Genomic DNA, 16,953 nt, shown 5'->3' with positions numbered 1-16,953 from the left:
TAGGCTCTAAAGCAACACAAAGGCCAGTGATAAGCTCACAGAAGCATTCACCATGACACCCAGAGTACAACTAGTTAAGTTACCACTTTCCTTTCAAGAAGCACCCTAGACACTTTTGGCCACATTAATCAACCCTCATCCACAGCTGCTTAGGCCAATTGCCTGGAGCAGGATGGAGCCAAGCTTTTCACCGAGACTCCTCACCTGAGGGTCTGCTCTCAGCATCTGGACCAAATTAAATTGGCTTCTTTCCACATTCTCTCAGCTTGGTTCCCTTAAGTTGTTTTGTTTTTCGACATACCAAAGGGGGAAAGTATTTACTAAGGTAAAACTGATAAATGCTTCATAACATATGGCAGACAAGATACCTAACAAACCAAATACAGCTATGTCTATTCAATTACAGTTTATTTTCACTTATATCCCAATGCAGCATGCCTTTCAGGAAAGCCATATATACAAGTTTTTAATCAGTCAGGATAATGACAATGACCTGTTTAAAAACAAAAAGCCACATACCTAAAATAAAACCTCATGAAATAAGAAAAGCCAAGTTTTTTTATGTTTTCTTGGCTTAGGCTTACCTTTGAGAGCACAGTGATGGCCAAACTAAGCTGTACACCCCCATGGGATATGACTGGGCTGAACTAAAATAAGACATTATCAGGTATTTTGAGCCTTACAGCAAAAGCTAGAGTAGAGCAAAGTTACTGAATAGTTTGCACATCTGACCACAATTCTAGGAAAAAAAAAATCTCTTTAGAGGGCTCATTAAATTGATGAATCCTTTCCTGTTGGATTGTGAAGTCATATTCCTTCCATTTGAGATTCTGCTATTTCCCACCACCTCATAAGGAAACCCCCCAATGATTACACAAGTACTCACATTCAAAGCATTCTTCGCAGCTTCTGCTTCTGAGCGACTGTCAAAACTCACAAAACCTACAGGCTGAGGAAAGAAAAAGAAATATGAAGGGGAAAAAATCAGGGGATATCTATTTTTCTGGGTCAAAGGTGATGTCAAAGTGAAGAGCTAAGATAAAGAAATGACCACAGGCATTTGTGTAGAAATAAGAAAGCCAGTCCAGAAGAATCATGACTCAGTGGTTTAGCTAAATTTCTAACATGAATCAAAGGGATTGTGAGTGTGGTTCTTCCAGGGCATATAGCTGGGGTGTTAGAGAATCATAAAATAATCCAGAAGGGGTTGGAAGGTGAGCAGCAGTGAACAAGGGAATAGAGGAAAACTTGGGTCAAGAGACTCTACTTTTCTAAATTAATTCAATGTCCCTCAGTTTCTTCATCTTTTTAAGTAGAAAGAGAACCGAATCACCTTCTGGTACACAGTCAGTGCCAGGACTACAATGACACAATGATAAAAGCCCGTACTCTCACTGCATGATCAAAATTACAGATGAACATTTCCATGGCAAATTCCATAATGTTCCAACTGAAGAGAAAGGGGTCATAATCCCTTTGGACTCAATATCTTTTAGTCCAGAAGGATACTTGCAACATAGCTTATTCCTGATGAACCAGAGAAAACCCCACTGAGTGTCAAAAAGTGATTGGGAGGTGAGCATGCTGAGTGTTCAGCATTAGAGGGGAAAAAGCATACAGCTGAAAATTTTAAGAAGTTTGCAGGAACTACCAGGGTTACTGATTACCACCTCCATTCGGGGTTTGAGAGAGAACATGATTCTTCATCACCAGATACTCATACCGATTGTGAAAGGCTGCCTGTTTAACCTTATTAAAAAAAACACACACAAACAGGAAAGAATTGGGAATAAAAGTGAATTTGGATAATAATTACTTTTGAATATACAAATAAACCCCAATATAACTATGCTGGATGCATTACATTTGTCTTCCTTGGGGTTAGTCCCAGACATCCTAGCTGGAGACTATGGAATTACAAGCCATTTTCCTGTGCTAATTCCTAACCAATCTCACCCTATCTTTTAAAGCTACAACAACAAAATAAAATCCTAATGGGAATAAAGAATGTTGAGCCCTAGTAACATTCCTGAAGAAAGTCAATTCAAACTTATTGTAGAAGTGACCATGAATATCCAAGTTTAAAATTCTTACCTGCTTAGATGTGAGCTTTATAAGAGAACCCTCATAGCCCTGAAAATAAAAAAGAACCACACTTAGACAAAAAAAAGGGGGGGGGGAGGGGAAATTATAATAGCATCTTCTAAAGTAAAAATAAGTTCTTTATCCTTTATGACTATTGACTACCTCTTTCACAAATGCCTTTTAAATTAATCAGGAAAGGAAACTGTACACACAGGCACATATGCACACACTCATGTGTACATATGTCTGTTTGCAGACTTGGGGTCTAAAAGAAACCAAACCCTGAAATTCATGCATTTTTATGTTTCTTTCCCTTTTTTTTCATGAAATTATGCAATGGCAGGAAACTGGTGTCTGTACAGCAGATCTCTTTGTTTTATAGAACTAGAAGAGGGAAGGAGGTAAATTTAATAAGATAGGAAGGTAAGAGTATGTGATAACTTGGTCATGTATTTGCTATAAAATAACAATAATTAAACATTAAGAATGAACTATATTTTGGTGATCACTTTGTAAGTTATATAAATGTCTAATCAACATGGCTGTACACTTGAAACTAATATAATATTGTACATGAACTCTAATTGAAAAAATAAAAAATGCCAAAACCGGTTTGGCTCAGTGGATAGAGCGTCAGCCTGTGGACTGAAAGGTCCCGGGTTCGATTCCGGTCAAGGGCATGTAACTTGGTTGCGGGCACATCCCCAGTAGGAGGTGTGCAAGAGGCAGCTGATCGATGTTTCTCTCTCATCGATGTTTCTGACTATCTATCCTTCTTCCTTCCTCTCTGTAAAAAATCAATAAAATATATTTAAAAAAAAAATAAAAAATTATTTTTTAAAAAAAGAATGCACTAGGTAGAACCTACTCATCAAAATTTCAAAACTGCCAGGAAAGGTGAAACAGGTAGTGATGCTAAATTTTGTTGAGGTTTTTTAAATTTCTTTTTCAGTTCTTTTGCTTATTTATTGAATCAGCCAATTTTCATATTGGTATTCTGATTGGGACATACAAAAATGCCCTACTGGGTTTTTGCTTGAGCTCATCTTCAAGGAAGATAGAAACACTCCCTTTCAAAACCTCCTTTCACCCCTCCCTGGCTTCTCAGGATAAGGACAACAAAGTGTGTTTATTTCTGAAAATAATCAATAGCGGGTGGCTTGCACTGATGGATGACACAGAGGGGGAAAAAACACCACTTGACATGATTGACCACCGCACATATCAGTATAGAGACAGATTTGCAGGCCAGGGTCAACCTTCAGGACTTTAATTAAAAGAGGGCTGTTAGGAATGTAGCAGGGTCCTGACTTTAGGGAAGCATTTCTGGGCAGAATGTTGGGATTGATTCATCCTCATATCTTCCCAGCATAGAACTATGTGACCAATTAGCTACTGTAAACATTTTACCTCAAAGGCCTTGAGCTCTTCTGGACAAAGAGGTCATGATTCACAGCCCTGCCTCTTCCTTTTTCAAGGTGCTTTCTCTGAAAAACCCAGGTTTAAACACCCTGAAGGCCTCAGTGGCAAAGGACAAATGAATATTTCACTCAAGTACAAACCACTGGCAGGACTATATTGTGCTCTCAAGTCACAAGAAGAGAATTAGTATCACACAGTAGTTCAGAGCAGGGATGGCAGTCAGACTGCTTGGGTTCGAATCTTGGCCCTGTCATTTACTGTGTGTGTAAACTTGAGCAAAATTTATTCAACTGTTCAAAGTTTCATTTTCCTCATTTGAATAAATGAGTCCAACCTACTTTAAAGGATTATGATGAGAATTAAATGAGATAATTCATATAAGGGGTTTGCTAGCTGAATATCTCTCTCCACAAACATAAACACAATAGTATTTTGTCCATTAAGAAGATCAATTAGCTTAAAATGTCCTCATCCTACAAAAGGGATAGTAAAAATTGCAACCCTGAAGAAGAAAGTCAGGAAATTCTATCAAGTTGGCACTCTCTTCCCATAACATCTTCTCTTTCTTTCCCACTTCCTCTCAGCTAACCTCATGTTTAAGCTTTCTGTTTCTTCTGACCTCTCAACATTATTACTGCATTAAAACAGTGATTTTTAACTGTAAGAATTTTTTTTTTCCGAGTTCTGTCCAAGCACTGTTGAAGCAGGAAACCGCGGCTGCACTCCGCGAAGACTAACTGTAAGAATTTTTAAGCCCTAACCGGTTTGGCTCAGTGGATAGAGCATCGGTCTGCAGACTCAAGGGTCCCAAGTTCGATTCCGGTCAAGGGCATGTACCTTGGTTGCGGGCACATCCCCAGTGGGGGGTGTGCAGGAGGCAGCTGATCGATGTTTCTCTCTCATCGATGTTTCTGGCTCTCTATCCCTCTCCCTTCCTCTCTGTAAAAAATCAATAAAATATATTTAAAAAAAAAAAAAAGAATTTTTAAAACATGTAATACCAGCCTGTTTAGTCAGGAGCACTAACCTCTTTTCCCTTAGATTGTAAAAAAAAAAAGACAACAGCCAAAACAACAATAGCTTCCCGGTGTTAATAAATCAAAATTATACATTTTTTTTGTCAGATCAGCAAAAAATATACTTTTTGATGTGCCGCAGAATTTTAGTAATTAGTTTATGTGTGCCATGAGATGAAAAAGGTGGAAAATCGCTGCATTAAGGGGATGTCTGTCAGAATGGAATTATGTCATTGTATGATGCCTTCTTGGCATATAAGCTAGACTCTATTTTATCTTTCTTGGTTATAACTGGCTGCCTTCTCAATCCTCTCTCTTCCTTTCCTAACACAGCTGTTTTCAGCTATTACATCCTGTTCCCTCTCCCTAAAAAGCTAGATACTTTTCCTCAAACTGTCTTGGCTGGGCTCCTGCTTCAAGTGGGATGGACTTTAACCAAAAATCAAGATGGTCCATTGCCTAATCATAAGTATGGCCCCAGCTGGCATCACTGGCTGACATGTCCTCAACAACCAGCTCAGACACAGGCCCTGAGTTTATCATGACTTCCAGGTCCACTCCTTGAGGGCCAAGGCCTCCAGCCCACAATTTGCCCAGTCCAGCCTTTTCCGATCCTCCACAGGCTAACCTTCAAGGTTTTGCCTAGGCAGCATGCATGGTTATTTCAGCTTTAGTCTGACTTCCTGTTAAGTTTTCAATTCCAGATTCATTCAGTATCTCCAAAGTAATTATATCTCAATAGTCACACTGCATTAAATATTTCGTGAAGCACCAGGAAAGCTTCCCCTTATGCCAAGCAACACTTTACAATATTGTTTTTACTTTATTTGAAACTTACGATATTTTTCTCATGAAACAAATATGGTATTAGGTTCCTAGTCTAATTCATAAAAGCCTAGTTCTACCTCCAAAGACTAGTACCAATAGAACTATTTCAACTAATAATCTCTTAGGGATAGGACTTGATTTCTATTATTGCATTTGAAATATAAATACATAATGAGCAATTGGTAATATTTTTGGTGATCTATACCTAGAAAAACACCCCCAATTGTCAGAGGACACTAAGGCTGTTCTACGTGGAAGAGACAGATACATGTCCACATCAGTAAAAGAAGACACTTGTCTAGATTAGCTATTGGAAGGACAAAAGGCCATTTCCATCTTTCGTAAGTGACACTGTAAAGTAGGGCTGAGCTGTTAAATTCCCACTGCTCATTAACCTTTTAAAAATATCACCTTTATAGGGTACTTTCTCAAGCATTTCATTTCTTCCTCCAAAGAGACCCCATGAAGCTTTCTGTTTCCTTTTTACAATTTCTGAAAGATAGAAAAGGTACCTTAAATGGTCTGAAAAGCAGATAGAGCTCCCGAGGTTTGATGTCCAGGGGCAGACCACTGACAAATAGGGTCCGGACCTGGAAAAGAAATATGAGAAGTGATCAATGGAGTGGAATCCAGATAATAGCTCTCACTTGAAACTTCAAAAACACATTTTTTCAAATATTCCACGAATCCTACCTAATTCTTGTTCTTTCAATGACACAAGAGTACTCTAATGTTAAGATGCCATTAAGTCAACTCTTCTATGTTGATTATTCAAAGTGAACCGCCGATAGCTGATTTAAATTCATAAATTGACTTCCTCCCCAACTAGCAATTGCCTCGTCCTAAAAATGTGAGGGGAAGAGAGGGTCCATATAATTAAAGTGTTAGCTTAAAAAAAAAATGTCATAAAGACAGAAAATCTACCACTCTTCTGCTCTAACCAAACGAAAATAGAATGTGGCTCAAAAATAAAATCAACACAACTTTTGCTTCCCTCATCTGCATTGATAATTACAGTAATTTTAATAAGTGGGAAAGTTTATCAAACACATCCAAACAGTAGCCAGAATGCCTAACTCTGCATCTTCCCAGTTCCAAGACAGAAGGGCAGACCTCATTGATCTATACCTATAAGGCCTAAGGTACAAACTCTGTACTTAATGTCAGCTAAAATACAGCTCACAGATGACACACTTCCAGCTGGGAAGAACAGAGAAAACACATTCACATCTGAGGAACTTAAAGGATAGGTAGGATCTTACCACATAGATATAAAAGGTGAGATGAAATGGTGCAGAGAAAAGCACTAACCAAGGCAATAAAGAGGGGATAGCACAGTGCATTCTGGAAGATAGGTGGGAAAAATTGAACAGGTAGGATCTAACCACAGAGGACATTAAAAGTCACTGGCTCAGAAATTTGGTCTTCAATCAGTTGGCAAGGGCGTAACCACTGAATTATCACCACCATACATTTTGTTTCTACTTATTTACTTTAGTGTGTTTTGTGTGCCTTTAGTTCCTCTATCCCAGCTCTATTGAAAGGTAACTGACATATAACATTGCATAAGCCTAAGATGTACATGTTAATTTGCTATACTTACGTACTGCAAAATGATTACTATCACAGCATTAGCTAAAGCCTCCGTTCACATCATATAATTACTATTTCTCTTTTGTGGCAAAAACATTTAATATCTTACTCTCAGCAACTTTTAAGTATATAATACAGCACTGTTAATTATAATCACAATGCTATGCATTAGATTCCCAAAACTTACTCAACTTAATAACTGAAAGTTTGTGCCCTTTGCTGAACATCTCTCCATTTCCCTCATAGCCCCCTCCCCCAGCCCCTGGTAACCACCATTCTAATCTCTGTATCTGTGGGTTTGGCTTCACCCCATATTTTCTATTCCTCTTCTCTACTTAGTTTGATACCATATGATTGAGCTCCTCATTAGAAATCATATTGCTACTTAAAAATTCAATGCTCAATTGTTAACATATATAAATAAATGTGAGTCACTCTCCCCTCATCCCCCCCCCCCCCCGCCCCCAGTGAGAAATAGGGAGAATATTTTCTAGAATACTAACACTCTCCATTAGCTCTGGTTGTAAAGTGCAAATCACAGATCGTCTCACTGATCCAACACAGTACATGGTAAAATGGCATGCCACCCCTCGTACACTGCTGGTGGGAATGCAGACTGGTGCAGCCACTGTGGAAAACAGTATGGAGTTTCCTCAAAAAACTAAAAATGCCTTTTGACCCAGTAATCCCACTTCTAGGAATATATCCCAAGAAATCAGAAACACCAATCAGAAATAATATACGCACCCCTATGATCACAGCAACACAATTTACAATAGCTAAGATTTGGAAACAGTCTAAGTGCCCATTAGCAGATGAGTGGATTAAAAAACTGTGGCACATCTACACAATGGAATACTACGCTGCTGAAAAAGAAAGGAACGCCTACCATTTCCAAGAGCATGGATGGACCTGGAGAACATTATGCTAAGCGAAATAAGTCAGTCGGAGAAAGATAAGTATCACATGATCTCACTCATTTGTGGAAGATAATGAACAACATAAACTGATGAACAAAAATAGATCCAGAGACATAGAAGCACTGAACAGACCATCAAACCTCAGAGGGAAGGCAGGGGAGGGTGGGAAGGGGAATTAGAGATCAACCAAAGGACTTATATGCATGCATATAAGCATAACCAATGGACACAGACATTAGGGGTTGAGGGCCTGTGTTGAGGGACAGGAGCGGTGGGGAGAGGTCAATGGGGGGAAAAGGAGACATATGTAATACTTTCAACAACAAAGAATTTAAAAAAATGTATCATGCTGCTTGCATGTAAGGGTTTAAGAACTACTGTGGTGATATAAACAGCCCCACTATCGTGAATCCTTTACTTTACTACTAGTGGCCTGGTGCACAAATTTGTGCACAGGTGGGGTCTGGTCGGACTACTCCGATAGGGCTAATCAGGTGGGCTGGCCAGGGGGAGGGGCTATGGACAGTTGACCGGCCCCGTCCCCTGGTCAAACTCCCGGTCAAGGGGACAATTTGCACATTAGCCTTTTATTATATAGGATTTCCTTATTCATTCATATTTTAGACAGCTTTGAGATCCAATTGATACATAATAAACTGTACATCTTGTTTATAATTTGATAAAATTTGATATATGTATAACCTGTAAGACCATCAGACCAAGATAATGAACATATTTATCACCTCCAAAAGTTTCCTCATGCCCTTTAATCTTCCTTCCACCTGTCTTACCATCTGCCTTCACAACAGTATGTATGTTCTCTAGTTTTACACAAATTGAGGCATAAAGTATGTATACTTTTTGTCTGACTTCTTTCCCTGTAGCATCATTGCTTTGAGATTCAGTCACATTGTTACATCAGTATCAATACTTTACTTCTTTTTATTACTGAGTAGTATTCTGTTGTGTGGATATATTACAGTTCGTTTATCCATTCACTTGTAGATGAGACACTGGTTTGGGGCTTTTACAAATAAAATGCTATGAACGTTCAGCTCGGCCGGTGTGGCTCAGTGCATGAGTGTCATGAACCAGGAGGTCATGGTTCCATTCCCAATCAGAGCACATGCCCAGGTTGCAGGCTTGACACCCGGTAGGGAGCATGCAGGAAGCAGCTGATTTGATGATTCTCTCTAATCATTCATGTTTCTATATCTCTCTCCCTCTCTGAAATCAATAAAAACAAACATATTTTTAAAAAATACTATGAACATTCACACATCAATCTGTACAAATCTTGTATGAACATATATTTTTCTTTTTTCTTGGGTAAATACCTGCGAGTGGAATAGCTGGATGATGTGGTAAATATATGCTTAACTGCTTAGAAAATTGCCTTCAATTCCTTGCTCAGAACATGATAAATGTTCTGTGTACCTCAAACAAATGTGTTTTCTGTTGCTATTGGGTGGAGTGTTTTATAAATGTCAATTAGGTCAAGTTTGTTGTTCAAGATATCTTTTGCTTCCCCTCTTCTCCCCCAAATTGGCCAGTGATTTCCAAAGCACATTATTTTTTTGTAATCATTATTTATGCATTTTTAGAGAAAGGGGTGGGGGAAGGGGGGGGGAGAGAGAGAGAGAGAGAGCAATACATTAAGATTAATCTACATCTATAAAATGCAATATGCAAACATTGTTTGCTTTTATTCTATAAATAAACAGCCAACACATGTATTTGGAGAGGGGGAAAATGCCTTGTAGGATATATATACCAACATGTTTATATTTATAGCTATAGGTTTAGCACTGACAAAGTGATCTTAATGGTTTTTATTATTATTGTTTTTTCTATCTTTCTATAGTAAGCATATATTAGATACTTTTTGTTGTTGTTGTTAATACTCACCCAAGGATATTTTTCCATTTATCTTTTTTAGAGAGAGTTCAAGGGGGAGGGGGGCGGGGGGAGAAACATAGACGTGAGAGAGACACATCAATTGGTTGCCTCCCGCACATGCCCCAACCAGGGCTGGGGATCGAGCCTGCAACTAAGGTACGTGCCCTTGCCAAGAATGGAACCTGGAACCCTTCAGTCTGTGGGCCAATACTCTATCTTCTGAGCTAAACCAGCCAGGGCGAGAATTGTCTAATTTTAATAATTTTTGCTTTCTTGAGAAAATTATACTAGTAAATGATGCCAACATTTATAATAAAAGTTGTCAGGTTATGAAAAAACTTTTCTTATGTAAATATTTCAGAAATAGAAGAGATTCTTATTTTAATGTCTCAACAAGAAACTGTTATGCAGGGGTAGGGGGACTGTTAGGCCTACGTTTGCCACTTACCTATAGATGACAAAAGGCTCAAAGCAACTCTGTTTTGTTCATCAAATTAGAGGCAACTAAGATGTCTGACACTTTATTTACACATGGAAACAAGTTAAATTTCTTAGAATCTAGTGAAGCCCAACATTTTCTCAGGAACCTGCCAGAGTATGTCACTTCTCACTGAAGGGATATTCTCTCCTTTGTTAGAACAGATATATTGACTAGGAGAAATAATTCTTAAACATTTACATTATGAGATATGAGTACAACTAAAGGTCACTTAAATCCAAGTGCTTGGAATCCATGTGCTTTGATTCCTTTCTGGACTTCCTTAGATTTGTAAAGTTCATTAAGCAAGTTTTTTTAAGAAAGTCATGCATAATGTATTGGAAAATAACTCTTCTTGAGCATGTAATTTATGCTTTTCTATAAGTTCTAGGTAATTGGGACCTAGAATCATGGGTTTATTTGAAAACATTTCAGTTTCCTTTTCACCACCACACTTTTTATCTGAGCCATTAAATAACAAAGCACTTGGGGTTTTGTTGTTCTTTGTCTATGGAATCACAAAAGTAAGACATGGTTCCTGACCACAGGGAGCTTACTGTAGGGAAGGAAGTAGAATATGCAAATGACCTCTGTAATAACAGAAGGCTTAACTCATTCACAAAGTAACCCATTAGAACCCAAACAGTGAGGTAAAAACTTAAGAAACATGTATATCCATGATTAAATACTCAGAAAAAAATCCCCCCTCCCCAAAATAGCAAATGAAAGACGCCAAATGAACTTTGTGGCAAGTCAATCATCTTCCAGGGCAGCCTTTAATTTACCAGCAGTGTCTAAGGACGGAGATGTGCCTGGCACTATGCCTTTAGCATCCCAGATGTTTACTTTATCAGACACATGGGGAAACACATTTCTTAGTCAAGGACACAACATGCCTCAGAGAAGTTTAAGACATGAAGCTGCTGACAGCTCTATCCCAAAGGGACTCTAATGAATTCAGTGGATGTACCTCCAACTTCATTTTTACCCCAACAGGACTGAAGAACAAATGCTAGAAGTGGTCCTATGCAGAACAGTAAGAGCAAGAGCCTTCTTGGCTCAGCACTATGTATCATTCCCACAGAGGCCACGGTTACATTTTGTGTTCTTAAATGGCACTGCCACCTCCCAGTGGAAAAGACAAGCCACATTTCAGTGACTGACTTCTAATTTAATAAACTCTAATTCAGTAAGTAAAGTCATTCTGTCAGTCTTAAGCTTTCCTGGATAGAAAGGCCAAAACAGGCTTTGAAATGGAAAGGCCCTACCTTTAATAAATAACAGGCATTATCTTGTAAGTAATCTAAACATTAAAGTTAAAACCAACAGACAATGCTTATTAATTTCAGTACATTGCAGAGAATAATCATGCACTTTTCAGTAAGCAGCCACATCTGGTAAAAACCAGTGTGCAAAGACAACAGGTATTTTCTGTATATATTTTACTTGTTTAGAAAAAGGTCTTAGGGATCATCCTCTATCTGCTCTGAACTTACCTCTTGAGGTTCCTCTTAAATTCATAGGATGGGGAAAGGCAATTTCTCATTTTCTAATGACTTGTGAATAACTGCGTATAGCTACTCATTTGAAACATTCTAATGAGTAAAACGCATGGGGTGTGCTCCTATGACCTTCTATCCTCTGCAAACTTTCTCTCCATCTACCCACCTTTTTAAACATATAACTACAGACTCCAAAAGAAGCTTTCGAAAGTGCTGTGTGTTTAAAGCAGTCTTTTCAAGTAATCATTCTTTATAACACACAAGTGGACTCACAGATAAGAACTTTCAAAGCACATTTTAGAACTTGAAGGCTTTTTTGCAGTGGTTAGCAAAGTCCCAGACACAGAGTATATGCTGTATAATCTCTTGCATTTATTTAGAAATCTACAGAACAACGTTGTGTATTCATGGGACACAGTAAGTGTTTACTTATCGACACCTCTGGTGACTGACTACATGGCAAACAAAATGAGGTGATCACATTTCCTATCACAATCATATCAATGCAGTTTCCACAATATCAAGTGATAAACCCTCATATATGACAAAAAGGCAAAAGAAATTAACATTATAAGAGATGGGACATTTAGGAGATAAAAACAACCAGAATCAAGGGGAAAAATGAAAAAGAAAAATTGACTGAAACCATAAAAGATCACAAAAAAATTCAAGACTACACCTATTAATAAGGACAGGGTGTTCAATATCTGGTACTAGTAAAATCGCTCACAGTTCAACTGATGTTTGAAACATGTATAAATAAATCCAATTTCAACAAATATATGTGAATGTATGTAATTCACAAAAAGTTTTAAAAAGGATTCCCAAATTCACTAACATGCACAGTAAAATGCAAACCCCAGAAATTTTTCATAATCCCAGTTTAATTTTTTCAATGTTTTTAAAACTTAATATATGCTCAAGTAAAAAAAAAGGACTGAAGGAATGTATACCTAATTCCTTATATGTTAATAGTGGGGAGGGAGTTCTTTAGGTTTATAGTGGAGATGGTAGGTATGATTTACAGAATTCACATTTTATATATTTACACACTTTGGCATTTAAATATTTATAAGCATATGTTATTTACTTTTTAAAAAGAGAGAACAAGCCCAAGCCCAAATGTATCTCCTTTCTTTGAAGATATAAACCTTGGGTCCTGCCTATCTACTTTTGTCCTTAGAAATTCTCATTTTCCTGCCTATCCTTGCTCCATAGGGACAAGCTTGATCTAGTAGAAATATACATTCATGTACTTGAGTCACATTTCAATTCTGACCACAAATCAGTGTTTCTTCACACTTAATCTAAAAATAAAATCTAACCTAAAAGGGGCACCAACGCCTCTAAGATAAGGCCATAAGAGAAGGATCGTCCTAGTTGCAGTCAAAGGGTATTTCCAGCTTTGTGACCATCCTACTTTCCACTAAGGCAAGAACAGAGGGATCACTCACTCTCCAACACCTCTTTTCTGAGAGACCCTGTAATGTGAACTTGGTTTCAGAAACTTGGTTTCAAGGAGAAGTTCAAAAAAAGCTTCACATATCTATGCAGCATAAATCCCATAAGGTTGGGAAGATTGGGGTGTTTTAACCCAAAAGGCAAGGAAAGGGGTGTTCCAGAGCCATGTTTGTAAGTTTTACACACTGGTTAAATTATTTTACTCTTTTAAATAACGTATACATTGATTTAATTCTTTGCTTAATCTGTAAGCTCCAGTTGAAACACCATATTGCAAAACCGAGGTCTGTAGGTCATCTTGCTTCCAAAGGTGGCTTTGTTGCCCTGCTATGATTTCCCATTTATGTCTTGCCACCATGGAAACAGATTACCACAATCATTAAAATGGATTGTCAAGCATTTAATTCTGGTTGCAACTCAGTAGAATCTGATCAGCCTTTGGTCAAGCTCCAGTTTTTGTTGGCACTGGCTTCACGTTGGAGCAGGCAGTCAAGTTTCTTCTTCCTGACAATGGCCACATACTGGTCTTGAAGATTCACTCCTTTTCTAGCCCTAGGAAGGTAAGTTTTGGTTCAAGAGTCCAGGTTGCTAGAGACACCAAGGACTAACTAGATGGTGTCTGTCAGGTTTGGTTTAGTTTTAAAGTGACAATTGCTCTTTTCTTTCTAAAGGAAAAAAAGCCACATAATTACCTGCAATGCACACCTCTCCAGTTTTAGGGGGCTCATTAGGGTTTGCCCTGGGTGCTATTCAGTTGGTTGACCCTATGCTTAGAATAAGCAAATTTACACCATGATTTAGGGCCCATGGAAACCAGGTCCCTTTGCCAAGGTGATCAGGAAGTTTCCAGTAGTACCAGGAAAAGAAGGGAGACTCGTGGGAGCACATGTAGAAGGAGGAGGAGTGTGGCATCCATAAACTCATATACACAGAGCTCAGAACATGCACAGAGAATTGAGACAGCAAGTGAGTTCTAGGTATATCGTGCCTAATGAACTAGGTCCATTCTTTGAGGAGCAGCCTAACCCAATGTCGATTTATAACCAGATGGTCTCAATCTCTCATTTTGATGGGACTTCTTAAGACTAAAGTCAAATCTAGGCCATCCCTTATCTCTGTTATATATTAGTTTAAAAGGAAAGAAACAAAGAGAAAATTTCTAAAGTTTGAAAATTGCCCAAGAGATGTGTCTGTAACATGTAGGCACTTAACTTCATTATTAAGAAATGTCTTTAGTGTTGTCAGACACAAAGAGAGGTGGGCACCAGAAGCAAACCAGGATTTAGGGTTTGAATTTGTCTGGATAAGAAACTAGATATGTAAGTGTGTGCGTGTGAGAACTTAACCTTGTTATTAGTGAATTCACTAAGTGTTGTCAAACACAATATATTGTTGTCAGGTTCTCAGAGTTCAAAAAGAAGTTCCTTATAAAGACAGGAAGCTTTACCCCTTAACCATGGCCTCATTCTTACTCCACCCTGGCTTCCCTTAGTTCCTTTAGTCAACTTTCTGATGGCTTACTCCGTTTCCCTAGTTAAGCCATGGAATCCTCCTCTTCATTCAATTACATTGCTAAAATATTAAGATTTAAAGATGTACACATTAATCCAGTGTATTTGTATTCTAATGCCCTAAAGTACACTTGGCCTTAGAATTTTAATCCTGTAGAGTAGCCTGAAGTTGAATGTCTAAAAAACTCACCTGGGCTACCCACAATATAGACTTTTCCATGGCCTAACAAAATGAAATATAAGCAGAATATACAAAAAAGATCTTATCAAAATTCCAAGACCTCACTTTCCTTCTCTTTCTACATTGAATGTTTGTTAGTTAACAAAGCAAATCTGTTCAAACAAAAATGTCATTTCAAACTATGTAGAGAAAACTATGCCAGATAGCACACAGAGTTCTTTATAATCAAAGTACCTGAAAAAAAAAATTAGACAGTGGCAGATAATGAACCCACCACTCCTGAGGGCTCTAAAGCAGCGATGTTCAAAATGCAATACCTATTTAGACCCTTAGAATGAATAAAAATAAAAAGACAACAGCCAACACAATAGCTATCTAGTGTGAACACCCTGTCTTGAACCATAAATATGTAGGTCATATAATAGAGTTGCATCTTATTGGCCACATTGCATAATAGGGTTGTGTCTGATTGGTTAATTCTTGGTACCAGAAATCCTTATATACAAGTATAGGCACCTGATTTTTAAAAAAGTCACTTTGGAGCAACAAGGGTAGGTTATTATTATTATTGTAAATCAATCAAAATTGTACCTATTTTTTGTCAGATCAGCAAAAATATATTTTTTTGGTGTGCTACAGAATTTTAGTAGTTTATGTGTGCCATGAAATGAAAAAGGTTGAAAATCGCTGATCTAAAGCATTGAAAGGTTTTGATAGTAGCAGTGGACAAACTCCATCTAAGGAACTTGATCCCACTCTCAACTTCAATTTACAATGGATTCTAAACCGTCACGATGCACCATAGGTTCTAACAACTAGAGAAGGTGCGAGAATTGCAAAACTAGAAAGATGTGGAGAAAAGGTTTGCTCCCTGATATTTAGTCATGGGAAACAACCCAATATACACCTTAAAATTTTTGGTGCCAGGTCAGTTCACCTTCAAAATGAAAGTTCTTCCCCATGTGACAGTGGTGAGCATCCCAGTACTTGGCAGTAGATGATGACTAAGTATCTGTTGAATAAACTACATGGGTGAATGTAAAAATTAAGTCACAGTACTAGGAATAAGGCATAAAAGAGAGCCATCCTATGTAATCAAACCCTAATATGCAAATCAACCGACCATCAGAACGACTGGCGGAACAACCAATCGCTATGATGTGCACTAACCACCAGGGGGCAGACATTCAACATTCAACCCCCCCAAGGAGGTGACCATTGGTGGCCATCAGGGGGGTGGGGCCAGACAACAGGCAGCGCCCAGGTCACCAGCCAAGGTGTGTGCCAGCGGGGGCTCCCCCAATCGCCCTGCCCACCGGTCGCTCCACAGATGGCCCTGATCTCCGGCCAGGCCTAGGGACCCTAGCCTATATATTGGGAACAGTCTCCTAGATTTAAAAATTAAAACCTGGCAAGCCTACTCTAACACTGAAAAAACAGGATGATGCAGCGATGACATGCATGGACTCTGGCTTGCACATTTTGTAGTCAGCCCTGATTCTGACACTTATAACTGTGTGACAAAGCCAACTACTTAACTTCTCTCTGCTTCAGTTTTTCCACCCATAAGATGGGGAAAATGGTACTACTGCCTCAGAAGGATCATGTTATGTACTACTTTTTATAATCAGGGCAAAAAAATGTAGCTGCCCATACAACAGCAAGATGCCTTTCACCTGTATGAAAAGTATGGTCACTGGAGCATGCAGCATCCTGGATTGTGAGAGGGATGTCCAACTGCCGGTTTAGGTCTGACATCCCCTGAGGGGTCCTGGATTGTGAGAGGATGCAGGCTGGGCTAAGGGGGGAGACCTCCCCACACGAATTTCGTGCACCAGGCCTCTACTATGATACATAAATATCTAGATACGGATAAGTGTGAAGAAGAATAGTCACTGTAACATTTTAATATGCATTTAAGAGGTTAAGTACTCAAGGCAGTAAAGCATATATAGGGTTTTTATTTTTAATTTTTAAAAGATTCATGTGGAGTGAAGCTACTGGGATTTAAATCCTGGTTCTGCAACTCACTAGGTATGCACCTTGGACAGATAACT

At 38.5% G+C, this 16,953-nt stretch overlaps 1 protein-coding gene across 5 annotated transcripts in view; it reads right to left on the bottom strand.

Moving 5' to 3' along the window:
• RBPMS (RNA binding protein, mRNA processing factor) overlaps positions 1–16,953 on the bottom strand; it is a 175,757-nt gene that overhangs the window by 95,001 nt on the left and 63,803 nt on the right. For all 5 annotated transcript variants that reach the window (XM_080658959.1, XM_080658958.1, XM_080658960.1 and 2 more), the window contains exons 2-4: positions 5,864–5,941; positions 2,095–2,133; positions 887–949 (exon numbers count right to left, since the gene is read on the bottom strand). In XM_080658959.1, coding sequence (XP_080515085.1) covers positions 887–949; positions 2,095–2,133; positions 5,864–5,941 — 180 coding nt within the window. The remainder of the gene's footprint in view (positions 1–886; positions 950–2,094; positions 2,134–5,863; positions 5,942–16,953) is intronic.

This window comes from Plecotus auritus (genome assembly GCF_963455305.1).
Source record: "Plecotus auritus genome assembly, chromosome: 3".
Taxonomy (NCBI): Eukaryota; Metazoa; Chordata; class Mammalia; order Chiroptera; family Vespertilionidae; genus Plecotus; species Plecotus auritus.
Note: the sequence above shows the minus strand (reverse complement) of the source record. Positions and strands in the feature narration are given on the sequence as shown.